The sequence below is a fragment of the Emys orbicularis genome, chromosome 8, assembly GCF_028017835.1.
Source record: "Emys orbicularis isolate rEmyOrb1 chromosome 8, rEmyOrb1.hap1, whole genome shotgun sequence".
In the NCBI taxonomy this organism is placed as follows: Eukaryota; Metazoa; Chordata; order Testudines; family Emydidae; genus Emys; species Emys orbicularis.
The window spans coordinates 107,051,258-107,078,997 of NC_088690.1; the positions used below are offsets into that span (position 1 = coordinate 107,051,258).

At 47.7% G+C, this 27,740-nt stretch overlaps 1 protein-coding gene across 1 annotated transcript; it reads right to left on the reverse strand.

The window, feature by feature from the left end:
• On the reverse strand, positions 1-27,740 carry CSF1R (colony stimulating factor 1 receptor). Its single transcript, XM_065409494.1, has 21 exons — positions 27,692-27,740; positions 22,024-22,278; positions 20,335-20,619; positions 19,306-19,442; positions 18,226-18,385; positions 16,689-16,878; positions 14,362-14,477; positions 13,747-13,867; positions 12,846-13,036; positions 10,849-10,961; positions 7,644-7,770; positions 6,939-7,043; positions 6,431-6,541; positions 5,709-5,871; positions 4,769-4,860; positions 4,507-4,613; positions 3,242-3,364; positions 2,615-2,726; positions 2,160-2,259; positions 1,178-1,283; positions 1-132 (listed from the first exon to the last, which is right to left on the reverse strand). The coding sequence occupies exons 1-21, from the start codon at positions 27,738-27,740 to the stop codon at positions 1-3; spliced, it is 2,895 nt and encodes a 964-aa protein (XP_065265566.1).

The following is a 27,740-nucleotide window of genomic DNA, read 5'->3' on the forward strand; positions in this document are numbered from 1 at the left end:
TTAACAGAACTGGTAATTGTTGCTCTTCAGAAGAGGCTGACTGCTATCTGCTTGGTCACAGGACTCTTCACAGCAGCCAGAGGGCTCGCACACGCTGTCTTCCTCCGAGCTACTGGGGAGATTTGTATAGTCCTTAAAGTAAGAAAAGGCAAATAGATTTCAGTCCCTTGAGTTTACTTAAACCCAGCTGTGGCCTAGTTCTCCATATCACTTGCCAAAATGGAAATGCTGCTGCTGCTTCCACACCCAGGAGACTCATCATTTTTGCATAGATTTACATTGGTGGATTTTCTTATCTTTGGGGGGAGATGCGGAATTGCCTTTGATTTCAGTAGGGATTGAATGTACAGGAGCTGGGCACTATCCTGGTGGGTAAGGCACAAACTAGACTTCAAGCTCCCCCACATAATCAGTTAATACGGTATGTGCTGTTGATACTGCGTCTTCTATGGTACGACTGTAACTTGTGCTCTAGTTGGCAAAGCAGAGAGGCTATGACACAGAAGTTCTTGTGCATTTCCAACTATGCACAGTACTAAGTGATGTATTTTTTTTAAGCCTTCTTAGTACTTAATTGATTTACAAGGTGCTACTGGCCAGGCAAGGGTGTGGCATGTTTAAGTGCAGGGGAGCTACTGTTGATAATCAACAACCTGCTTAGGTGCCTCCTGAAGAGCAAACCAGTGCTTCCTCCAGGGCCACTTGGATAGCTCAGGATAATGTTCATGAGGTATGGCACCTCTTGCCTCACTGCTTCCACGCCACTCCAGGTTAGAAGTGACAAAGTATGGTTGCTACCACCAGTTGCCCGTGTGAAATGAATGGAGATGTAGACATGTCCACACCGCAGAACATCATGGCTACTGGCAGCCTCAACTGAATCAGCGTGCTGGCTTACCCATTTTCTTAGCACTTAGTAGTGGTCCCTAGTGCTGAAATAAATGGATGCCGTCAGAAAACTAGTGCTGCCAATGTACCGATGTGAGGGCAAGTTGGGGGACTTTGTACTCCAGTTCCGTACCTTTTTGTGCTTTCCACCAGCACTAAAAAAATGTTTTTTTTTAATTAAAAGATGAGAAGCAACAGATAAGGCAGGGCCCTGGATTGCTGGCGGATGGAAAGGAACATCCTTTCTCTCCCCCCACTTATCTGCACCTGAGTCTCCAAAGTGTCTCACCTGTTCCTTGTTGGCATCCAGTTGCTTTTGAATGAAATGGCATATCTGGTCAAAGGTGGGCCGTCGGGTGGGTTGCAGATTCCAACATGCTTGCATGATGCGATACCTGCAGCATCAAACAGCAGTACCAAGTGTTAGCCTTGCTTTGAGCAATGGGCAGGCTGACATGGCCCCAGGCTCTCCCAGGGAGCTGTAATAGGATGGACACACTTCATGCCTGGGGTGTATGACCTTTTGGCCTGAGCCATCCTTCACCCTCTCTGTGCACTTCCCCTACATGCTTGCAAGGAGTAATTAATAAATATTGGTAAAGTGCTTTTGAGTTCCTCAGATGGAAGAGAGAACTCTAGGAGAGCAAAGTACAGACTACTGCTAGAAACCTAAAGAGCCAGAAGCCACATATTCAGGGAGTCCCTGCTTTACCAGTGTGGACTGTAGATTATAGCTTGCTGCTTTTCTGTTGGCTGCAAGAATTTGTGTTTACATTCCTACCTTCAAGGGTTAAGGGGATTCACTGGGATAAAAAACCATTTCCTTAATATTTACAAGGTGGTGTCATGTCATGGGTGGTTTCTGGAAGGAAACTATAGTCCATTCCCAGAAAACCCCATCACTGCATGCTAGTGTATCCAGCGGCAATATCCCTACCCAATGGTATTACTGCCTGTGGCATTACGTGCCATCTTAAACAGCAAAATGACAGGCTCTAAGCAGAGTTGGGTCTGCAACAAAATCCTAGACCAAACACTCCCAAACTGCGTCCTGTTTGAAATCGGGATGGAAACTCTGTGGCTTGAGTCTAGCTGTAGTGCTCTAGTAAGTAAATCATTAACTTTCCAGCAGGAGAGTTCATTGGCCCTCAGTAACCTGAATAACCCTGAATAACCTAGCGCTAGCTTTTTCACTAGCGGTGGTGCCTGCTTCCTTTGCTACCCAGGCATTTCCAGGGGCAGCAAGTGCATTTCTGGGTGGCTGTACTTACATTTCCATAGGAGCAAAGTCTGGTCTGGCCATCTGATACCCCTGCTTCACCATGCTGTAAAACTTGCTATTCACCAGCATGCCAGGGTATGGGCTTTTACCTGCAACCATAACAGAAAACAAGCTGTGGTTAGAGCAGACGTGATAACGAGAGATCTTGCAGTCAAGCTCAATAAGCAACATGCCTTGGATTGGTGCTGCAGGAGTTTGCATAGACTGAGTTTCTCGTGCCTGAATAGGACAGTTACTGTGGCAGGTTGCTGATGGTAACAGACACTGACAAGGATGAGTAATTTGTACAGCTGGTGTTAAAGAAGTTGCTTTGCGCCCTACCTCCCACAGCCCAGTTTCTCAATCGGCCCTTCCCTAATCTCTACTTGTTGCCTAAAGACATTTGTGTCTGGGTAAGTGATGGAGGTTGATATATAAAGAGAACTCTGAAGGACCCTTCCTTACCCAGCGAGAAGATCTCCCAGAGGAGGATGCCGTAGGACCACACATCACTTTGCACAGTGTATATGCAGTCAAAGATACTCTCTGGGGCCATCCACTTCACCGGCAGACGGGCCTGCAAGGGCAAAACGTTCCACTCAGGGGGCAACTTGCCCACTTGCACTACAATTCTAGTCCTGTTCTCTCCCCCCTCTGTCCTTAACCACGTCCTCCCCGCCTTAAACACCCTACACCAGCGGTTCTCAAACTGTGGGTTGGGAACCCAAAGTGGGTCACGACCCTGTTTTAGTGGGGTTGCCAGGTCTGGCTTAGCCTTGCTGGGGCCCAGGGCTGAAGCCCAAGCCCCACCACCTGGGGCTGAAGCCTGAGGGCTTCAGCCCTGGGTGGTGGGGCTTAGGTTGCAGGCCCCCTGCCTGGGCCTGAAGCCCTTGGGTTTCAGTTCACCCCCCACAGGGCGGTGGGACTTTGGCCTTCCCATTTTGGGCTGTGGGACTCGGGTGGGCTCTGGCTTTGGCCCCCCCCCCCTCGGGTCATGTAGTAATTTTTGTGGTCAGAAGAGGGTCACGGTGCGATGAAGTTTGAGAATCCCTGCCCTACACCTCACCTCTGCTAATGCTCCCAGTTACTTACATTGCCTTTGACAACATAGTTTGAATCATTCATGATGTCCCTCGCCAGCCCAAAGTCACAGATTTTGGCTACTCGTCCGTGGGTCACTAGCACATTCCTTGCTGCCAAGTCCCGGTGGATGCACTGGACAGAACAGACGGCAAAACAGCATCCAAATAAATTATCCTGCTACAGTGATGGAACACTCTCAAAACCTCGGCCTTTCTTCCCTATAAGAAGGTAATTGCCCACCCAACAGTTGCGGGGCAGGTGAATTCATGAAGCCCTTTGAAAATACTAGATGTCAGCAATCACAATTTCAGGTGCTCTCATTTTATATGTGCCCCTTCCTACAATTTATTATTAACATAAGAACTGCCATATGGAATCAGACCAATGGTCCATCTAGTCCAGTATCCTGTGTCTAACACCGACCAGTACCAGAGCTTCAGGGGGAGTGTACAGAACAGAGCAATTTGGAGAGATCCACCCGTCTTCTCTTGCTGGCTCCTGGAAGTCAGCAGTTTAGGGTTACCCGGAGCATGGGGTTACATCCCTGACTATCTTGGCTAATAGCCATTGATGGACCTCTCCTCCATGAACTTATTTAAATTCTTTTTTAAATCCAATTCACTCCGCTTCACTTCTGAAACACTTCATACTATATCCTGGAATCGCTCGGCCCTGCCCTCGGGTGCCGTGTTGATGGAGTCTCAGATGTACGGGGTCCTTGCAGACCGTGTCAATGGAGAACAGTCAATACATTTGCTCTTTCTTAAAATACATATATAACCAGGTTCAGGCAGAAATCTCAACTGTCACTTTCTGTTCCTTTTTCCTGAAAAAAAAGGCTATAAGTGCAGGACTGTGCAGAGCTTAAGCCTTGACCTAATGTAAAAGCCGGGTGGAAGAGCTGTGAAAATGGCACACAACACACACACAAAATTCCGTTGTCACTCTCCAGGAAATACAGGCAGGATTATGGAATGAAATCTGAACTGGCTACTGGGTGAGGCCACATAAGCAAAGAAGACCCATTATCCTGCGTCCCAAAAAAGTGGAAGTTGAATACTAGAGGCCTCTTTGCTAGCCCCCTTGCCCAAGTTGGAAGGGGCATGTATCCACAGCAGCAGTTTACTCAAAAGGCTCAAGGACAGAGGTTCCACCCCAGTTCACAAGGCTGACGATGTTTTGTCCCTCAGATGCTTTATGCTATGGGCTAACAAGTGTGTTTCTTAATTAGCCTGGTGGGCAGCCCTTGGGCCACCGTCCTCTTTGCCACTTACGTTCTTTGAGGCAAGGAAGGCCATTCCCTGGGCCACCTGATTGGAGAACTGCAACAGGTCATACAGATCCAGGGGCCGAGTATCCTGTTCTTCCTCTGGGTTCTTGCCTGGAACAGAGAAGAGCCCTTTATGGTTAACCCAAGAACTGTCTTCTGGCAGGGGATGTAAGTGCTGAGTGCACTGAATCCTGGCCCACAATGGGGAATGATACAAGCAGTATGCCTATCAGAATGCAGAGCCCAATGGAAGACGGAAACCGTACCTTGTAACTTACCCCCTGCTGGCATGGAGTCTGATGGCACAGGTCTCATTTCAACATAGGTCTCCAAACACTGGCTTGCAAACCCACTATCACTGAACCAGAGAGAACAACAGAGAGGGGACAAGTTGTTAAAAACAATCAGGGCTATATCGGTCTTTTCATCCTTTGACCCCAGGGTGCTGGGCAGAGAAAACACTTCCAAGTTACCTGTGAGGTTTGGCGTATTTTAAAAGCTGAACTGCAGAGCAAAAGTGAATAATGATCTATATACTCCATGCTAATTAGATTGTGTGTGGGAGCATTCAGCAAAGAAATAGATTGTAACTACCCTTTCTAGAAATGCACTTTTCCTTCTGTAACAGGTATATCCTGGATCAGTGTGACTGGCCAGATCTCATTCTGAGACATGACGCCAGTTGCAAACAATGGAATAGTTTTGACTCAGTAGCCGAGATGGGGAGTGCGAGGGGGGAGAATGGATAAGAAGCATAAAATCACATTTGTGTGGAAAACGTTGTAGGTAATTTTCAGAGGTTTCTGAAATGTGCCAGTCACAATTTTCCATTCCAAGGCCTGGCCAGGTGCATTCTGGCTTTACAGAGGATTTGAAAAAAATTACCTATACTTTTTTTTTTTTTTAAGTGAAATATTTCTACATGTGAGTACCATGACCTCCCAACCTCATGCCAATAAAACCTTCCCATTGCCTCCTGCTGTCAGGCATTGGAATTCTGCATAAAATCATAGGACTGGAAGGGACCTCAAGAGGTTTTCTAGTCCAGTCCACTGCACTCAAGGCAGGACTAAGTATTATCTAGACCATCCCTGACAGGTGTTTGTCTAACCTGCTCTTAAAAATCTCCAATGATGGAGATTCCACAGTCTCCCTAGGCAATTTATTCCAGTGCTTGCATGTACAATCTCCAGTCCTGAGTCTTACCTTCGGACATACTTCTTCTCCAGATAGATGTTTTTGTAATCGGCTGTGCTATCCAGAGAGGAGTCCAGGCTTGAGTCCTGGATGATTATGGACTCTGCGTTCTTCCGCAGGAAATTCAGCAGATCTCCATAGCGACAGTATTCAGTGATGACCAGAATTGGGCCTAAAAAATAGGAAGTGGTGATCACCAAGAGGTGACTTCATTGCACCCTTTCTCTCTCTCTCCTGGAGGCCTGGTTTCCTCTTTAGAATGGCATGCTTGGATGAGTGGGGGTGAATAGGCGCATGAGTACATACGTAGGTTTGGTGTGAGTCTCCATCTCTAGTGAGAATGGTAGATTCTAATAAGTTAGATAATCTTGAGACTGCAGCTTCGGTCAGATATAGGTCTCCATGCTAATGGTCCCTAATTCTTGGAGCCTGGCTAGGCAACGGGATGTGCAGCTCTGGTAGCGCAGGCAGGCAGACTGGTTTACACATCCCTTAGGGAGCTTCCTGAAGAAGAAATAAGCATGGAAAGCCTCCACAGGAATGTTCATAGATTTAAGGCCAGAAGGGACCATTATGATCATCTAAGCAGACCATCTCCTTGGGAGGAGTCAGCAACTTAAGAAGTGTGTAAAGGCCCTAGTGTTCCCCTGGGGGTGGAGGTGTCACTGAAAACAGAATTCAGAAGGATGCCTACTGAGGCTTTTAGAGGGAATGGTGCCATCTCATCCTACCTCCATAAGTACAGGCTCCCAGCAGGTTAACAATGTTCTCATGGTGGCCCAAGTGACTCATGATTTTCAGCTCAGACATAAGGGCCTCCTGTTCATCTGTGTGGGCTGTTGCTGGAATGAAATTGGAAAAAGATTACCTCAAGTCTGACATGGAGTAGGGACAGAAAGAGAGAAGAGGTGGGGGGAAGGAGAAAAGAAAGGGCGAGAGAGAGCTGGGGGAGGCAGGAAAGGGGATGAAAGAGGAAAAAATGAGAGAGAGGAAAACAGTGGGAAAATGGGGAGGGAGAGAGGAGGAAAGAGCTGAGGCAGGAGAAGATGACGAACATGCTTCCTTTGCCTGGATATATATCTGCCTAGGACAGCTATGGCTGCCTTGCCACAACTGGTGCCTAAAAAACATGCATTTTCATCCATTATTGGCAACCAGTGCAACAAGCGCATCCCAAAGTCTATGGACATGTGTTTGTGTTTTCAGTGTGTCTTGCTCTGCAGTCTGCTCTTGACTTACATTTGAGCATCTTCACAGCCACTTTGAGGACAGTGTCTTCCTTCCCCATCCCGAAAGCAGTGGCTTCTACCACTTTTCCAAAGGCTCCTGCTCCCAGGGTCTTTCCTACAAAAATAAATGTGCTTAGAAGAACCAAACAACCAAACAACAACAACCCAGTGATGGTGATTTTCAAAAGAACTGCTTTGAACAGACCCTCCGGACGGCCTAGTGACATGTCAGCAGCAGAACCCTGGCAAGATGCAGAACATGCGAGCAATATGGAATCCACGAGTGACATGGAGCTCTGCCCACATGTGTGGGGCATTCACTGGGAGTGAAGGCAGAGTTGTAAGGAAGTGAATGTCCAGACATGGAATCAATCTAGCTCTACATGTCAGAAAAAGTCTGGAGAGGGTGATCTCATTCTGAATGTGTGAGCCTGCATGTGACAGGTCGGGGCAGAATCATATCACCCTAGCTCTGAATGTGAGAGCACGTGGAAGGCTGCAGAAAGGGCAGGATCATGTTGTTTGTAGTTCTGCATGCAAGAGGACGTGAGCATTTGGATGGGGGCAATATTGTATTGTATTGTTCTAATCCTGTACGCAAGAGAACGCAAGGGTTTGGACATCGTCAGCGTCCTTTTAGCTTTGCACATCAGAGAATCTGGATCTGCGAGTTGAATCGCTGACCAACAGTAGAGAAGCTTTGAATGTTTCTCACCAAACTGCAGGTTGTTCCTGGGGAATTCCCATTTCTCATTGTAAGGCAACTGGGTGGGGTCAATAAAGATGTAGTTATTCCCTTCGCAGGCCTCAATGATCTTCCACCGCACCTGGTATTTTGGTTTCTGTAAAGAAGAGAATCTGATTAATCGAGATTCCTTCTCCTGCTCTACAAGGCTCTGTAAAACTAATGCAGCTTATCACAATGACTTTAAATCCCCACTTCCCTGGGGCATCATGCTCTCCTCACGTAGCTCCATAGATTTTGTGGAGAGTCCTATTTTTATACCAGCTAGGGCTTCTTGCTTTTGAATGTGGGGTGCATGGAGAGAACGCTGACAAGCTGATTCTAAGCATTATGACCTACATCATGGGTCCTTCTGGCTGGTCGTGAAGCCTGATTGCCCCCTGTTCTTGGTTGAATGTTAAGGACTACAGATTCCACCAGCTGAGGTCGGCATTTAGGCTGGCACTCCTATTTTCCTCCTCAAGTAGCAGCAAGGGGGCCTGCAGTGTTCTCCTAAACTGTCTGTCTCTTTTCATTCTCTGGGCAAGCAGGCTAGAGCATCTGGGAACATGGTGCTAGAACAGCTGGTGTGTCCCACAAATGGAGGAAGCACCTCTCTAGATGGTTTGAGTGGGCAGCAGATGTCAGCGTAGCAGGTGCTTTTGTTTCAGTGGAAATCTCCTAAAGGGGCCTCCCTTCCTCCCCATTGCATTCCTGAACCAGCACCGCCTTGTGCTCTGACTCCATTTCGCTGAGCACAGCACTGCCATGGGTTTTGTTCCTGTTAAAACAGAGAAATAGAACTTAGCATTTCTCCTCTTCTGCCTGTGTCTGATTCCAGCAGAAGTAAACAGGCAGGGAAGGGGAGGGCAAGCTGCTCTCGGCGGTGGACAGAAGCAGCCATCAGCTTGATACGGTTGTTGTCAATATCACGTCAGAAGGAGGGGAGAGACCAGGCTAATGTAAGGAAAAAGAGGAAGTGAAACAGTTTGGCATTAGAGTGATCTGTGCTGCCCACCCCCATGAGACATCTCCTCTGTCTGCACAGCAGGGCCTAGGTCTTGTCTTTGTCCACTGGCAGAAGGAGTGGAGCGTGCTGGCTCAATGCGATGATTCACTTTGCGGCCAAGCTCCTGGATGTGGAAATTTTTCCTCCTCCACCGCTTCTTCCTCCTCCTGCTGCTGCTGGGCAGCTGCAGACAAAGGTGAGTCACCCGTGTGGATGGTTAGAGAGCTGGGTGAGCCACTGGCATGAAAGGGAGAAAGACTGAGGTAGATGGACACCACCTAGTGCAAGATCTCTGTGTTTCCTGGCTGGGCAGTTTTCCCTTCTTCCTGATCCAAGGTCTAAGGATTAAACACCTGCACCCACAAAGGTCTGTCCAATGATAGAAGAAGGCAGCAGGTCCAAGTCCCCAGAAACTGCTGCAATTAGGGTAGGTCCTACATTGCATCAAAGGTGCGCACCTGGGTTTGGGTCACTGTAGACCGCACATGCAGGGGGAGCATTGCTGATTTTTTCCCCATGAATTGTCTCAGGCTGCAGGGATCCAGGGTGGATTAAGAAACCCAGCCGTGATGCATCCTTTCAGAAGCACCTCCTGTTTCTCTGTGTGTTCCAAGGCCCTCCTAAATTCCCAGCATCAACGGTGCTGTGCTTGCGCTCAGATCCCCACTGGCCTCTCTCTCCATATCGGTGGCTGAGGGCTTGTTCCTTCCAGTGATGGTAGAATCCAGAGTTGAGGTCTCAGTTACTCTGCCTGGGATGGAGATTTCTCAGAACTGAAGACAGCTTTTCCTCATTTTGTAAGCTATTACATGCTAATTATCAGCTTAAACAGACAAGAAACAGGAGTTCAACAACTGAGGATAAAGCTCCCTTATGCTCACTTGCTGAAACACATGCAGCAGGGCATGTAACAAGAGCTGTGGGGAAAAACAAACAAACAAAAACCCGTCGACTCTGACGGGAAAAGAAATCCTGTTTTCAGCAGTTTTGCAAGGACGGACAATTTGTGGTTTATTGCCAAAATTCTATCACTGATTTCCCCAAAGCAAGAGACAGCTCTATTAGGCAAAACGGGGGCAGTGCCTGTGTGAAGACAATAGACAAGTCTCACTAGAGACAACTGGGTGTTAGCATTCCCACCATCCACTTTCACTGTGGAAACAGCTTTCTGTTTAGTGGGGAGTAGGGGAAACTGAGGCAAAAAAATTGCAAACCTCTGGTTGAAAAGGCAAAGTTTTGCCCTCAGTTGACTGCATGTTTCAGCTGACCCATGCAAAATACTCTTACAGTTCACATGTGCCAGTTCAGAGACGCAGGAGCTAGCACCTTTGCCCAGTGCTCTGAGTAACATCTTGCACAGATTTGTGAGCCACTGACACTGGGATGAGTCACTTGGGGAGCAAGAGCCTGTACAATGAGTGGCTGGGCTTTGGGGGGTTTGCATCAGACTTCCACTGGAATTGAGTGACTAATGAGAGGTCAGGTTTAGGCCACGTTCTTGTGGTGGGAGAGGGGCCTTGAGGCAGGCACAGAGTTAGAATTCCTCCTGGGGTTCTAGATCAGTGTGCATCAGAAGGGCAGCTCTGCCTCCCTTGAAGTGGGCATAGTCTGACCTTGCCTGCTGTGCTCCTCTATAGCCCCATCCTCACCTTGCCCCCTTCCAGCAGGCTGATACAGCCACTGGCGTTTGCCAGGTCCAGGGCTAATACTCCCTACTGAGAGTGTGCCCAGCGTGGGTGCAAATGATTGTGGGGGATACTTCTTGTACTCTCCCCCTTCGCTTTATCCCCCAGGCCGGGGCAGGCGCAGCCCAGCTTGTTATTTCCCCCCCCTCCAAATTAATAGATGCAAATAACGTCAAATAGAAGACGAGCCCTCAATTCCCTTTTCCATCGTCCTCATGCCAGAGCCCAGAGCCTTGGGGAAGAGCAGTGGGCTCAGGGACTGGTGATCATTCCCAGATCTTACAGTATCCCAGCTAAGAGCCAATGGAGCTTCAGTGAGATGTCAACTCATTGGCCCAGATCCTCGGGCTCTTACCTTCCATGGATTGGAGTGGAAGTTAGAGGAGCCTAAATGCTTTTGAGGATCTGGGCCATTGTGGCGAACCCACTGGCTGCATCGCTGGGTGGGGCAGTGCTGTGTATATGGACATTTATACATGCCTGACAGGAATCAGAGTCTGACCTGATTATATTTGTACAGCAGGAAGAGGAGCAGCAGGAGAAGCAAGACCAATATTCCCACAGAGGCGGAGAGAATGGGGTTGAAGAGCTCATGTTGGCGCATCTGGGTTCTTTCTAGAGAAACAAAGGAAAGACGGTGAGAACCAGCCGTTCAGATGTTTATTTCACTAGAGCATCATCCACGCTAGCATTTTACCCAACCAGCGATTTGCTCTAGAAACCCCCTGTACATAATTACACGGGGGTGGCCCCAGAGCTGATGTGCTGCCCCCAAAGGAGTCAGGGGAGGGAGGTCTTAATTTTTCAAGATAAAAGATATTGTACTACAAAGTATATAATAGAAACAGGGACGAATAACAAAAACCAGCCAGCCCTTCATAATACCTGGACAGCTCCTGAGACCCATATTCAGTGAGAATGTGCCAGAATAAGGACAGAGTAAAATCCTTTTGAGTAAAGACCTCAGGATTTGACTCAGAATGATTAACAATAAAAGGAGCCTGTTAGTCCATCTGCCCAGGGCCACCGCAGGCCTGTTCCATACAGAATGTCGTCTAGTGCTTCCATTCACATACACCTCTGTCCTGGCCTGCATGTGGGATATCAGCACCAGCAGATGCATGTCCCTTGTGTTATGGTAAGCACTAGCGGAGGAACAGGACTGTCATACAGTCCTAGTAGAACCAACTGTCCTTATAAACCCAGGAAATATAACTAACCTCCACCTTATCATCTACAGCTCAAGCATCTTGTTGTGTGACTCTACCCCAGTGCTAACATGGTTCATATGCACTAAGGGGTGGACAAAAAATTCTCACTGTGGTAGGAAAGAGCCGGCTATTATGCATTTGATCTTTGTCAGTATTTTACTTATAAATGTAACAACTAAAAGCAGGTTCTTCTGCTGAACACGGCCATTGGGGGGGATGTCTAAGATGGGACGTTTCACTGTCATCTCCACAGGTTAAAGCTCTGCTCAGCATCCTGCAAAGTGAAGGTTCACTCTGGATTAAGTTAGCAAATCCATATAAATATCTGAGAAAAATGGTACGGCTTTGAGCGTGAAAATGGGCGGTTTGGCACATTTTTGGTCTGAGCTGTGTGTGTATTGATGCCCTCTCCTGGAATTTGATGTGCCGATATAACAGTGTCTTTTGTCATTGGCGTTGCTTGCTTAGCGAAGTGAGTAGCCTATGTTTGTAGTAATAAAAGTCTTGAGTTGAAATCTCTGGGTCTCCATATGATAGTACCTTATGTAGGGGATAATTATACTAGTGCATTACCTTCTCTTCCAGATTTCACAGGGTCAGGAGAACAACATGCAGTGCAGCAAGCCCTACCCTTAGAAATCCAGGATTTACCAACATACCTACAATGCTATGGGGCCGGAAATGAAATTTCCCCCAAGGCAGCAGATGTATTTGGAAATGCCAGTATGAATGGATTAGATTAAACTCGAAGACATGTCTTTTCCCCACTTAGGACCAAGAGAAGGCCAGGCGATCCAAGACGATGATATTTTCTTCTTGATTTCATTAGGTTTGAATTTATGCAGACAGGTATGCTATTTTGGGTGTAATTTCAGGAATTAGTCATGCATCTTCTATTGATGTTCTAAGGAGTTGTGTGGCTAAAACCCCTGGCACTGCACTAAAGATTTACCCATCGTCCCCTCCAACCTCCAGAGGATTCAAACCCAAATTCTCCAGGTCACCAATGATGTCCTCACGGATGCAAGCAATGAAAACTGAAGTCCTCCTTAGCAGTATGTTATCAGGGACGGGGGGGGGGGGGGGGGGGAAGAGACATACTTAATCCCTTCAAGTTAGGATTGATCTGATTGCCCTCTTGAGGAACTCAACGAGAGCAGTTAGTGGGGCATTTGGAGTGCATGTACAGGAAGGATTGGATCCCGAATGGCCGGTAGCCATCTTTAATTGAGGCCTGGATTAAATTGATTAATGATCTATAAATAATAAATGCTCTGATTTATCTCACCTGTAAAAGGGACACGGCTATGTATTTGTGAGTCATTCCCCTCGCTGTTAATGGCCCAGCAGCAAAAGGTAACATTGTACTCAAACTCCTTAATTTGAAGGATGCTCTCTACTTTCACCTTTCCAAAGGGCAATTTGCTTATGACCCCTGGGCTGGTGTCATTCCGAATCAGTGTTCTTCCCTGGTCAGATCTGCAGAAACACCAAGCAGGGGAGAGAAAACATTTCCATGGAACATGCCTGACTACAAATGGAATCTATTGCTACCTCATCGCAGAGGGCTAGGTGGACCCAAATGGCTAGACAAGAGGTCTGGGGTCATAATGCTCCATGTTGCCCCTCCAACTTCAGAGAGAATAGACCTGCCTAAGGAAGTAATTCAGTGGTGGCACCGCACTGCCCCCTTGCCCCCTGCATTCAGGTGATAGAGATGGTCAGCAAAGCAGGGCCCCTGCACGTGAATGGAAAAACTGGCCCCAGCTCCTGCTCACTGCATGGGCTGCATCTGCTTGATTGTGCTGAATTTGGGGGCAATAGCACATCAAGCAGGTCTCCCCCTCAGCAAGCATGTTTTAGTGTGTATTCTAGACACTGGTATGATGAACCGGGACCCGTCACCTTCTGGGGTTGAAAAGCCACCCCCAAAACAGACGCTGAAATCTATAAACATCTATTTTAAATAGCAGAAGAATTCTCTGTTGTTGTAATATTGGACAGAACTCCGATATATTGTCATGTATCTTTTGCAAGTCTGTGCTGAGCAGTTTAGCAAATGCAGATGACATCTATGGGGAATCTTGGATTCCTACTGCAGAGGCAGGGAAGGAAGCGGCGAGCCCTGGCATTGCGATTGGGTGCATTGCACAGTGGAAGGCTCCCCAGCCCTCTCTGATGTTTCTCACCTGTCTGCATGCCCGGGGCACTGATACCACTCAATATGTGGAGCAGGGTAACCACTGGCTACACAGTGAAGGCTCGTGGAGTCATTGAATACCATCCCGACATGATGGACCTCAGGCGGGACTGAATAGGGAATGCAAAGGAGTGTTAGGTATGGAAGTCATATGAACACAGCTCTCTCTACATTTCAGTTCCACTTATTTATGTGCAATGTCAAAATGGCAGGGGAAGTGCTATGTGTTTGGGGGAAGGGGGTACAGTAATAGCTCCCTTTGGTCTCTTGGACTTGGAGAGCTGGGGTTGAAAAGCACCATGATTACTGTGAAAGGGCCACTCTGGCAATTGTTACCATCACTCTCCCGAGTGCACCACCCCACAGGCGTAAGTGAGGCAGCATTTAGCAGCTTTGATGTTCTCGGTGGCTGCTTTGATTGTTCCTGTGACAGCTGCCTTCCTGGAACTAATTCTGTAAGCTCCTTGTTTGCTAGCAGGAAGAGCAAGAACCATCTCCGCTCATCCCCTTGCTATCCACTAGCCTGTTGGCTGCTGTGTGGTTTCCATCTGCTGCGTCGCAGATTTGGCGGCACGACAGAAGCAGCACAGAGCAGGGCACTTACATTTCAGGGAGATGCTGAAGGTCACGGATGCATTGGCCGCATCATTCGCAGCATAGAATGTATACAGTCCCCTTTCATCTTCTTTCAGCCGGTTCAGGGAGAGCGTGGTGGTGTACCTGTCCCGAGAGAATAAAAGTAACTGAAGGAAGCTGCATATTACAAAAACAATCCGGTCTCTCAATGCTGCGCAGTGCTGGTGCAATCACTGCATGCACATTTGCAGCTGCCAGTGCGTTCCTAGCAATAATCCACACCTAGCCTTTCAGTGGCACCAATGGCAGCTAGCTGCTTCACCCCCGGTGAAAGGCAATGAAAATCTTCCCCTTGGACTCGAGACCTGTTCTTCTGAGAGCGAGGATTTCGGCCAGGACAGCAGCGTTACTCTCTGTTCTGTTTGGAGAGTGCTATGGGGACTTCGATCTTCAGCCAGCTGGGCTCTAGAGACAGGCAAGAGGGATCTCAGCATCATAGCCACAGGAGCTTCTGTCCCTGCCTTGACCCAGGAGCCTGGATTAAAAACACCTGCTCCTGTGCTGTGCCGGCCTTGGAGTGCTAGGAACACTTTCCCCTCTCCAGCACATCTTAGGCCTGATTTTCAAAGGGGCTAAGCACATGCAGCTTCCACTGACCTCGAATGCAGCTTGTGATGTAAACAGTGACATGAAAGGCACCAGGAACTGGGAAACAGCTGCCACGTAATATCATTGGCACTTCTGGATTGCCAACCCAGACAGGTTAAAGTCCAGTGACTAAAGCAAAAGATTGGAAGTTTGGAATCTGGCTCTGTTCCTAGCTGTGCCACTGACTTTCTCTGTGACCATAAGCAAGTCACTTAGCCTCTCGGCAAGAGGTTCTCTATCTGTGAAATGGAGATTATAATATGACCACTTCTCTGGACTCAATCAAATTAAGTTTGCAAGACACTTTTATAGTAGCACCTTCAGCTGAGGATCTTAAAGTGCCTTGCAAATATGACTTGATTGAGCCCAGAGAGATGGTCATTATTATAATCCCTATGTGTGTGGGGAGAAGTCGGGGACACACTCCACAACGATATCTTCTTACCATCCCCCTGGCTGGAGCAGGAGATGAAGTGAGCAGCTTGCCTCCCATGTGATGTTCCCCTATTTCCCTTGCTATCTATAGTGCTGACTCAACAAAGTGGTAAAACAGTGTGTTGGAAGAGAGCAAACTCCAGAGAGGTTACAGTACACCCTCCCCAGCGGGAGAGAGAACTCAGACACTGAGGAGAGTCAGTCTCCAGTTTGTAACTGAGAAGGACCGGGAATGGCCAGCCACACAGATTTTGAAAAGATGGACGTTTCCCTGATTACTTAACTTGCCCCACCATCTATCCCATCCCATTAGTGTTCCTGAACCCCAGTACAGCCCTTAGAACCCTGACACTGAGTGACGGAGGGCCCTCTCCGTAGTTCAATGCTCCAGTTCCTCGTGCGGTGGGTAATTGTTTGTTTCCGAGAAACAAAAGGGGAATTAGCCAGTTCTTCCCAACTAACAGAAGGTTCTGTTCTTTAAATGTGCTGTTGTGGCCTGGGTCGGCTCCAGGTTTTGTGGGGCACTGCGTGTAGTGACACATGTGAGGTCCCAGCCAGCTCTTTTCCTATGGCCTATGGCCTATGGCCACATCTCATCTGCCTCTCACCTGCCTCCAGCATTGGCCATCATCCCCCAGCCTGTGTGAGAGGCTCCATGGCCGCTGGTGAAGCCAGCAGGTGGAGCTGAAGTGCAAGTGGACATGGGAGAGGCCACTTAGGGAATTCGGTCTCAGCCGAAGTCCACTGGCCCCAGAGTCAGCTGGGAGCACAGTGGAGGATGGGGCTGTTTCTCTGGCTGGTGGACTAAGTGTGGATCTGTGGTGTGCAGCCCCTGGTAATGGAAGGGTCTGATGCACTAGGAGACATGCAGGCGTATGGTTCCTCCACCCCGTCACATCCCATAGGAATTACAAAGACATGGCTGTCTTTATCGCTGTGTCCGTTTGGATTGAGAGAAGCCACCCTGTCCTCAGCCCACATTTGCATTTTCTTTGCCCCCCAACCAAAAAATGAACAAACATGAACGACAGTAGCAAATGCCCATGAGAGTGATGGGGACTTCCCCTGTGGCGCCGCCCAAGGAAAGGCTGCCTTGCTCCCTGGATAAGGAAGGATAGTCCCCTTGCCCCTTTAAACTGAATAATTTTCTACCAGACAATCCCCCCTAGAAGGGGTCTGCTGTAGGGGGACCCTGTTCCCAATGGAAAGGATCCAGCTGGCAGGTTGGAAATACTCTGCTGATGAGCACAAAGGCGAGAGACGATACTATACCTGTTGTTACCAGGGACCATTTGGCCATTGCGTAGGGCGCTCACAGAGTGTTGGGAAGGATTCTCATGGGTCCAACTCCAGTTGCTAAGTCTGGGGTAAGCCTCAATCAAGACCTGCAGTTCCAGATTTCCTCCCAACTTTACTTCGTGGCTGCTGTTCTGCATGGGCAACAGACGTACATAACCTCTCTCTGAGGGACAAAAAGAGCAAAGCCAATCAGTGGGTGTGTCTGCGAAGGACAAAGGTCATCCACATTTAGCCCTGGCATAGCCCGCATTCAGCCCATCTCCACTGATCTCAATAGTCGCCCGCCTTTACACCAAGATTGGTTTGGGCGTAGAGAAGTCTTTGCTGATCCCAGTTCGTGGTGGGATCCTGCTCAGCCTGACGCGGGACAATGAAATTACACTCTCTCAGTGCAATGGTGTCTTTTCCTGACGGGCTTTCAGCTACTCTCAGAGGCTGGGGCGTACCCAGGACAGGTCACACTTCATATTAAGGTTCCATTTATAAAGGGTTAATAGATGGCTAATCAATTGCTAGAGATTGTTAGAGTCCAGCAGGTTAATTGGTTGCTTAGAACCATGGCTTATGAGTATCTTTAACACTGTCTGCTGGTGTTCTTATAACCATGTGTGACCTACACTACTCATGTCTGCAACAAGCGTATAACATCTATGAACCATCCATTAACACTTTATAAATAGAACCTTACTATAAAGTGTGACCCATACACAGCTAGTGGAGGGAACAGCTGATATGACAAGGACTTGAGGTTAACTGATTAGGTGACAGGATAGCTGGGAAGGGGGAGGAGTTGAACGCATTGGCTGAGTCAGCTATGCTAAAGAGTGATGTGGCTAAACTAGCAAGCTGTATCACCTGTGCATCCCCCAGGAGTCCAGTCCGTCCCTGGTCTCTACTTGTCTGGGAAGCACATTTAGATCTGAGCCCTCCTTCCCCCAGCAGCACACTACAAACCCCTGCTTTGGTCATCAGCTAATTTGAACCCAGGAGCTTCAGAGCTAAAAGGATGAGCTGCTTCTTTTTGAACTGCAGAAGTAGCTCTTTCAACTTGCATCTGCATTAGAGTTTTATTCTCTTCTGTGGATCTGCCACTGGAAGGGGGGACAGACCCACCATCTCCTAGTGTGGGGGACACAGTCAGCTTTTGTTTCAATGGCCTCTGGGGTGACTTTGTCCGATGAATTTTTTTAGAGGCTGTTTATTAAACTTGTAGAAAAAGAGAAGATCTTCCCTGGCCTTGCATCTGACTGCACCAGCGACCAGATCACTAACTGGATAGTGGCACCTGCCCTTTTCCCCTCAAGACACCTAGACTTCCCTTTTCTATCCACTGTAGAGTTCTGGGATTGAACCACGTGGGTCTAATCAGGGAGTCTCCACTGGCAAACCAACATAGGGACAAGATTGTGGTGTTAGATGCAAATGAATGAGGGAGACGTGGTTGTGCGTATGTGCACATGCGCACACATTTCATGGTCTCACTTTTCTTGCCCATTCAGGAATTGCTCACCTACAACCTGGAGCACAGTTGAAGAATTACTGGATCCCACAGAATTGTTTGCTACACAACTGTATCGTCCACTGTCTCCTATTGTCACCGCTGGAATGTATAGGGTGAAGGAAACGTAATAGTCCCCATCTTCAAAGTTGTTGTTGGTCGTGGTGGTGACCTGCAGTCATAGGGAAGGAATGTTAGACTGATTTGTTTTGGAACAAAAATCAGGATTAGTGATTACTGTGCCCTTCATCTTGTTTTCTACCCTACTAGACCTTGTCCCAGAATTTATATGGCTAAAATGGAGACAAGTGGAGACAAACAGATACAGTTAATTGAAGTCTTCAGTGCAGATACTTGTAGCGTAGACAGGCATATAGATTTCTTTACCGTCATTATCAGCCCTTTGATTATGAGCTATAGTTACATTGCATTATCTGAACAGACTGCTATATTTTGTATGCTAATACTGTATCATCGCCTACACTGAGACATTAACAACTCTAAAACAGGAACTACTATTTTATCTAATCTAACCTAGGTTTTTAAAATGCACCCATCAAAGTTTTATTTATGTATGAAAAGTATTAAAATCAACCCATAATGTATTAAAGTCAACACAAGAAAATCTCCCTCGCTCTCCCCATCTCCCTTCTCTAGGGGAGTGTGTGCGTATTGAGGGTGTTTGTTGTTTTATAAGATAGGATGTTGATGGGGTTACTGGGGCAAGCCTGGCTGGGAGAAGTGGGGTTTACATGTCATTTTGCAGGCACTGCGGGTCATGTTCAGCGAACCCCGATAAAGCAACCCCCATTTCATTCTCTAGTACAGTGAGCCACCAAGAATGTGTGCAAGTGTCTCTTAAACCCTTTGTAAACTGTCACCGCAACAAAGAAGAGAGAGAAAGGATGGCTGGGCTTCAGTCTCCCGCGTTTGTGTACAATACGCAGTCTAATCATGCGCTTCAGTACTGTGCTCCCGCCAGCTGCTACCATATGGAAGGCTCTGTGAGTCAGGAATGACTCTGGCCATCCTCTCCCTCCCCATTTTCCAGAGAGATCACATTCCCCTTACGGACAGAGGAAAACGACTTACATTCTGAGCTGGATGGATCCACTTGACGTTGTACTTGTGGGAAGGAGAAATTAAATTGCAGATGATCTGGAAACTTTCCCCCTGTATTCGCACATGGTCTTTTTGCTCCACCGTGACGGAGAGCGGCTTTACTGTTGCTAAACAAAGGCAGAGATGGGCAAGGATTAGTTACAGGAGGGCTTAAAGGCCTCTGCATTCTTGAAGAATCCCCCAAGGACTTGGCTGCTTAGCTCTTGCCACCATCCACTTTAATCCCTTCACCCATCATTGCCACCACCTTCACCACCATCATCATCCCCACTCCTCCCAGCACTACCACTTTCAGGGCGGGGCCATCACCACGAGGTGGCTCAAAAGGCTTAAAGGGTAAGGAATCCCTGTCCCATCTGCCTGCTGATCTGCAAGACAACTGCACCATGGCCTCAGAATTTTCAGTGTTCCAGTAGGAAGAACAGATTTTCCTTCAGGCTGTTGGATGCATCTGCAAGGATCTGCATGATGCAAAAAGCCAGGAGGCGGAGGAGCAAGGTGCCAGGGGTATTATCAGCATTCATAGGAGTCCATCGATAAAATGAATTATTCATGTAGTAACAGCAGTGTACATGGGACTGCCCAATAGCACATCAGTGCTAAACAGAGTACAGAAAAAAGGGTCCTGTCAGGCTGTGGAACAGTCTCCCAGGGAACCCCATCAATGGGAACATTTAAAACTAGACTGGACAAAGTCCTGGGAATACACAGTCAGAAACAATCCAGCACTGGTAGAGGGATGGACTTGGGCTCTGCTTTATAAAGGTGTCTATGGGGATTAGGTGGCCAAATCCCACTGAAATTCAATGGGAACTGTTCACCTAACTCCCTTAGGCTCCTTTGAAAATTCCAGCCTCCGTGGCCCAGTAGGTCATTTCCATCTCCAGCTTGTCTGACCTTTCCCCAAACGAGCTCCCCCAGATCTGCTCCTGGCAGAGTTAACAATAGCTGCCTCCCCATGGAACTGCTGGAAGAGTGATCAGAAACCTAACCCTTTACCTTTTAGAACAATCAATTTGATTTTCGATGATCTCTCCACTTTTCCGTTGATATGGGCCCCACACCTGTAATATCCTTTATGATCTTGCTGCACGCTGTATATGGTTACTCCATCCTGAGGGCTGAAAGAAAACTCAGTCCCTGGTAAGACTGGAGAATCATCATCCTTCAGCAGGGTAACGTTGGACCCATACTCTGGGTCAGTGATCAGACATGGCAGCCGTGCATCACGGCCTTCGCTTACTCTGACACTGACGCTATGGACATACCACACCTTCTTGGGATCTATCGATGGAATAAGACAAACCAGAGAGTGAAATCAAGCAAAGCGCATATACTTGGGATGGGATTCCAGCAGGTACATTTCAGTATAGGTTCAGCTTTCTGTCTGCCTTGCATTGCTGCCTGGTGTTAAACTGCTATAGCACTTAAAGGCCTGCTCCTATTGATAACCCTATGGCTTATTAGTTCTTTAAATCTCATTCGGCATGACAGGTGCAGCCTATGATACCTAAGGAGAGGGGACATAATTTGTAGCATCAGTACAGGTGTGATGGGGTGTGTGAGACAGAGACTGAGAGGGACAGTTAGAGGAGCACCAGGCACTCAATGAAAATTACCTTTCAACTGGGGCTGCTGGTTTTAGTAATAAAAAGGCTAAGCTTGAAGATGCTAGCTGATTGGCTATTGAGGAGTCTGTCTATGAGGTTTCCATTAATTGCATGGGTAAGCCCTTGTTATTGAAACCATTAGGACAACCGTTTCATAGGTGCAATATTACACGAGGGGGTGATCTGCTGCATGCCTTCACGGAATGGTGGGAGCATAGCTTCGTGGATTTCTGTCCATGACATCATCACAGCACCCCTGCCTGCGTAGGGCCCCAGCTAGCAAACCCTATGCCTGGCAGCGTATATTCAGCAGAAACCAGGTGACAGTCCCCAGTGTGTGCACTAGACAGCGTTTCTAAACAACTGACCCAAAGACCAGTGCCGGTCCCTGAGATTTCCCCTGACACAGTTTAGGAAGGCAGCAAGCTGGTCCCCGATACCAAAATGGTTGAGAAACGCTGCACTAGAGGAGTGTACTAGAAGCAGTAAGCAAAACCTGCCTACACGAGAAAGTTATAATGATATAAGCTAGGGTGTGAATTTAAATGCATACTATATTGGTCTGGGTCCCAATGAGGTCTCTCTAGTATATGTTCCGGCATAAGAGGACCTTCTGGTTTAGCTTATGCTGTTTTGGAAGGGGTTTAAGCAAAACAAAAAAAGAAAGCCACTCTAATCCCGGAGTAGCTCTTATCTGGAATATCCAGCTCTTACATAGCATTATTCATCCACAGATCTCTAGGCACTTTACAAAGGAAGGCAGTATCATGATTCCCATTTTACAGAAGGGAAATCTGAGGCACAGAGCAGTGACATGACTTGCCCAGCTCATCTAGCGAACCAGTGGGAGGCCAGGAATATTGACTTCAGGCCTTCTGAGGCCCAGTCTAGTGCTTTATTCATGAGGCCACATTGTCTCCCTAAGGGTGAATAAGAGCGCCCACATGTGGGGGAGGGGGTTATACTGGTATAACGGTATTGGTATTGCTATAGCTACATCAGTGTAACAGGTAAACCTATCCTGTGTGGACAACCCTTAAATGAGTGTGACCGTACGTGAAGGAATGGCATTAGCTACCTCTCACAAAGAGATGGATGGATGCTCGCTCCATGTCACTGCTGTTGGAATAAGCGCACTGATAGGTGCCGGTGTCCCTGTAACTGGAACTGGTAATACTGAGAGTGCTGTTAGTGCCACTGGAGTACACGATCATATTCTGTCTTGCGCTGACCCATTCCACGCTGAAATCCCCAGAGCAGTGCAAGTTTACAGGGTCTCCCTTGTTTACAATCATGGCGGTGACATTAGGGTCGATTGTCGGAGATGCCAAGCCTGCAAACAAGAAAGAGAGGATGGGTGAACAACCGACGTGCCTTACAGATAAACTGGTGGGATCTCATCTCACCTTGCAGGGAATATCTTAGCAAGGGCACAAGGAAGAGTTGTCATAAAGACCGGTCTGGCTGGCCAGAGTTGGACTTTTGGTACATTTCATACACATAGCAGAGATTCTAGGCTGATATGGTTGGCTGGGCTTTTTATTTTAATTACTTCTCAGATGGAATGAATTTTAGGCTAGGAGGGGTATTTGATGTCAGAACATTCAGAGCCTTAGATGGCAAAATCCACTCTTTTGCACTGATTAATCCAGGCTCCGGAGTTTCTTTGTTTTACTTTCTTAGAAGTTGTTCTTTTCCTATTGATCAGGATTTATTTGGCTGTAAATTTCACTGTGGAGCTGTAAGCACATTATGCAAATTGTGTTGGGACAAAATCCTACGCCTGTATTTTTAATCCAGCAGCGATCAATGCAATTTTCTTTTGTTTACTTCTTTCTGTGTACTACATAAGTGCTAACATCAGAACAGAACAGGAAAGAAATGTGCCAAATTATGTTGTGCGGAGCCAATTGAAAGAGCTCAAAGCACTGATTTTGTATCAAAAACTGTTTTGGGGAAACTTGAATTTCTTGGTGGTGGAGTAGTGGCTTTTGAAAATTACAAAATAATACATAGTACTTATATAAGTACTCAAATATTATGGTGATAGAGGCCAGATAACTACCCAGATCTGATAGAATTTCATCTTTAGTACTCAAAGAATTGTATAAGGGAAGCATTATTATTCCCATTTTACAGATGGGGAAACTGAGACACAGAGCAGTTAAGTGACTTAGACAAGGTCAAACAGTGAGTGATTGGCAGGGCCAGGGGTGGAACCCAGTCCTCCTAACTCACAGTCCTGTACCTATGCACTGGGCCACATGATCTCCTAGCCTAATGATCGCCATTTTGCAATGGGTCAGACTTCAGGCCTGAATTTGAGTGGCCATATTTGCCTTTAAGAGACATTGTGGAACTAACTCCTTCATCAGTTTGAGTAAAGGGGAACCTGGAACCTCCTTCAGCCATCACTGTCAGAGAGAAACACATGCTTTTTGTCTTGTCAGCGAGTTCTTTTAGTCACTGCCTATATTTATGGAGATGGGGGAAGTGAAAAATGAATCAGTGCCTTATGGGGAAAAAGCTGCAACAACACCCTCATGACAGGTTTTCTTTCTGGGGACAGGAAACACATTGCAAATGGCTATCTGTGCTCTGGGGGGGTTGGCTTCCCCCCCAATACACAGCAAGCCCCTTCCAAGAGCTGGCTATTCTCCCACTTCTGCTTTTCCTCAGACACTAACCCCTTCCCCAGATCTTAAAGGAACATACACTCAAGTTAAAAAAAACCCTTCCTATGCTGGCAATGTGCTCTTAGTGTAGATGTGGCCTAACTCAACAGGAACTCAACGAGCAGACTCCGACAGAGCTACGTGTATGAGAAATGGGAAAGGACGACATATGGAATATTTGACATATCTTCCTCTTGAACTTTTTCTTGCTGTTTTTTGACTTCTTACAGAAACTGGAAAAAAACCATTTATTCCCCAAGCAGAGAAGGAAATATCCTACAATCCTTTTGAAACCATATTTTCCATGTATCTATAGTTTCCTGCTCCCTTCTATGCTAGAGCTCTGTATGAGGGTATGGGAGTGGATCTGCTTGTATGTTGGTTTCTTGTCCAGCCATCAGTGTGCCTTGCTGTCTCTGTATCACCTAACTGGATTGCTTGGTAAACTTAGCATTGGCCATTAGTATTAAGGCAATGTCTACACTGCAGTGGGGAGGTGTGATCACAGCACATGTAGACATACCTGAGCTAGCTTTGATTAAAGCAGCTAAAGCATGCATCAGGGCCAGTCCCCGAGTGTGAGCGGAGTTGCTGGTGAGACGCATTAGGACAGTAAAACAGCCCCCTCCCCCTCCTCTGTAACGTGGCAGGAGCTCTCCCGCTGACCAGAATGCAATCTCACATGAAGCTAGAGAGTGTCACCCACCAACTTCCTCATTGTTGTCAGTAACTGCTGGCCATTGGCTTCACCACACCATGGTTGTGTAACAATGACCTCCACTTGCAGGATGAGGCCCATCCCCCTCTACCATCCCAGCCACGACAATTAGCCAGACCCCTTCATCTGGCCAGAGCTGCTCGTTCTTTTTGAAACTTATTTTCCCAGGGACTCTAAGCTTAGAGGCAGATGCTGGTATCCAGGGAGGTTCCAGCCTGAGAATGCATGGAGGCCCAGCGACGTCCCCCAGGCTCACACAGAGGTCAGCAGGACTTAAACCAGGTGTCGGAAATCGAAAAGGCACGGGGCCTCCTGGCTCAGTGTCCTGCATTAGAAGCAATTCCCGAGGCACTAACTAACCAGAGTCAACTGCAGCATCCTTCAGTGCCCAATCTCTCTTTCTCACACACACATCCCAGCTGTCCAGTCCATATTATTCTAATAGCCAGGAAGCTCCAGTTGCCTCCAGAATCGGGAATAACCTTACATCTGTGTCCCTACTGGAGCACAGCCCACAGTCCATCCCTCACTGCCCTGTCGGGATGGTCCAGTGAAGTGGCACTCCATGCCTTTGTTAGGACCCCCTGGAAAATGGTATAGACCTTTGGCAAACATGTCCCAGCATGCAAGGAGTCAAACACTCAGGGCTGAATGTTCAAAAGGAGTTAAGCTTCTAACTTCTATTTAGTTTCCTAACATCCAATGAAATGAACAGAAGTTAGAAGCCTAACTCCTTTGGAGCAGTCAGACCTCAGAGCCCAATCTTCAAACACAGGTGCCTTAAAAGGGTGTCCAGATCCCACACTTGGATACGCAAACAACCAGCCACTGCATGCAAGTTGGGCATCCGATGTGGGATTTGGCCAGCCTATTTGATCTGAGGGCAGGGATGCCATGTCTGGGAACTGGGCCCAAAGTTATTAAAGAAACAGCATATCTGGGACCCAGAAACTGTACCATGACCCAGCAGGGGGAAACACAGCAATGCCAAAAGAAACAACTAAGGAGTCAAGAAACAGATTCATCAAATTCAGACAGAAAACAAAATACGACCCACTGGAGACTTATGCAGGGATAATGCTGGTGCATGCAAACCTTGGGATGCTGCAAGATTCTTGGTGCTGTGGGATTTCTGAATAACTGTGATAAAACTCAGCTGTCAAAGGCTTCATAGGGCAACTCAGTAGGGAAACACCTGGCAATCCTAATGAGATGGACCCCCTGAATGTGGCTCTACATTGTAAACGTGTCCATGTTTCCAGTGGGGATCCTGACAGAGTTCTCTAGGCTCCAGGAAACCTTGTGTCTCCCCAGTAACTGCCTAGTCCACATTATCCCAAGATCCCATCCTGCCCAGGGTTCCCAGCCATTCCTGTCTTCCTGGGACAGTCCCAGATGCTCAGTTTGCTTAAAGGAGTGGGCGTAGCAGGGGAGGGGGGCTGGGGAGGGAACCTCTCCCACAATGTCACCATTGCTTGAAATGCAAAACCAGAAAACACTCAGTCCCCTTTCCATATTTTATTTTGCAAATGTCCAATCTGGGCTGGAGAATCCTGCATGCTTCTCTTGGAGGATTGAAAAGAGACAATGACAGGGAACGGGTATAGCATCCAAATCAGAATAGACAGACCAGACTTTGCTGTATTCCTCTCCCATCCCATTCCATTGAAAGGCTTAACAATACCCTTGGCCTAGCCCTTATTCGTCTGTATTCCCGACGATTGGAGAAAGCAGGCTGAAGTGGCTTAGGCATGTTGTAGGGATATAAACAAACCCAGTATTCCTAGACAAGCCTTTGACTGGATCCCACTTGGTGCGAGACAGAAAAGAGAAGGAGAAGAGATGACATAAAAAAACTGTCAGAAAAGACGTTGCTGCCATAGGAATAGATTATAATGGAGCAAGAAATGTGACACTAGACAGCTGGAGGTGGAAACACTGGGTCATAAGGCACGAGAGCATCTAATCTACATGCACCACCAGCATGACCAAAGGGCTGTAACCCTCACACACAATCTGACACAGCATAGCAATACCCTAGCCCCGGCGTAGGTTACAGTGCATCTGCAGGAACCAGGGCAGGCTAGTCCGCTGGTTCTCCCACATCCTCATAGCAATGAATCGCTCATGCTCTTGAGCGGAGGGGGACTGAGTTGCGACTAAGCGCCCCTCAGATGTAGCACCTGATTTTCACTGAGGATCCTGCTTTTTACACAGCCTTTCCAAGAGAAACCCCCCCCACCAAGGCTTGTCCATGCTCATCCAATAACACTTGGCGTTTCTATAGTGCCTTATATGTTCAAAACAACAGTACAGGTGTTACTACTAGAACGAGCCCGCAGCTTAGCTGAGATCTGTCCTGGCGCTCTATCGGTTCCTAGCCCTTTGCTCTAACAGCTGGGACACAAGGGACCAGATTGACACAGGCAGATGAGCACCTAGAGGCATTTACAAAACTGCCTAAGTACGTTAGGTGCCTAACTCCTGTTGTTATTTATTATCTGGCTTCTCAGAGCATCTCGGACCCCTCGTCAGGGACCAGGACCCCCGTGCAAGGCGCTGTACAGACAGAACAAAAGTCAATGGCATTAGGTGCGTAACCTGATTTGTAAACTCCACTTGGTGCCTCTCTGCATCTTTAGGCACCTAAATACCTTTGGCCCTAGGAGCCTCAAATTGTCCTGTAAATCCCTGATAATGTTGGCATGTTGCTCTTAGCGCATAGTCATTCTCTTGTGCCCAGTGCTATAAATGAGCCATAATGCGTCTGTAAGGCAAACCACCCCTTGCCTATTCCGTCTGTGTCGTAGGGGCCGCCTGTTAACTCTCCCACCATTGCAGCAGTTGCCCCTTGCAACAGTCTGCTGAATGAGGGGCTTTAGGCTTCAGCCCGGCCCCCTTGCTTTGCAGGGGATGTGATCGTGAGCGCTGCGCTCCCTTTTGGGCTCAGGGCTGCGTGCTCTTTGGGCCAAACCCGGAGCACCTTGCTGAGTTTCTGTTCCATCCTGACTCGGGCAGAGCTCTCAGTGCCAGGTTTTTAAAGGTGTTTCTGAATCCGTTAGGCGCTCGAGTGCTTTTGCAAACCCCACTCGGCGTCTATCTGCATCTTGAGGGTCCTAAACACCTTTAAAAATCTGGCCCAGTGACTTTAATGGGAGTTTGCTGGAGAAAGGATGGAGCAAACGCTGACCAGGGAACTTGGGATCCCTCCTGTTCTGCACAATTACCTATGGGTTGTGCAGAAGGAGTCTCCCCAACATGCAAGTATCTCTCTAGCCACATCCTACAGGCCACTGCTTTCCAGCTGCCACGGGCTCACATTGGCTCAGTGGAGTTGGTGCTGTCAGACCTACCATGCCAGATGCCAGCTGCCACCAGAAGCACCAGGATGGCAGGGTCCAT

Coding starts and splice junctions, on each gene's coding strand:
- CSF1R (XM_065409494.1), bottom strand. CDS start 27,740: ATGGACCCTGCCATCCTGGTGCTTCTGGTGGCAGCTGGCATCTGGCAT. Junction 7,044..7,643: donor CAGGAACAACCTGCAGTTTG/GTGAGAAACATT, acceptor TTATTTTTGTAG/GAAAGACCCTGGGAGCAGGA. Junction 3,365..4,506: donor CCTTCCTTGCCTCAAAGAAC/GTAAGTGGCAAA, acceptor TGTTCTGTCCAG/TGCATCCACCGGGACTTGGC.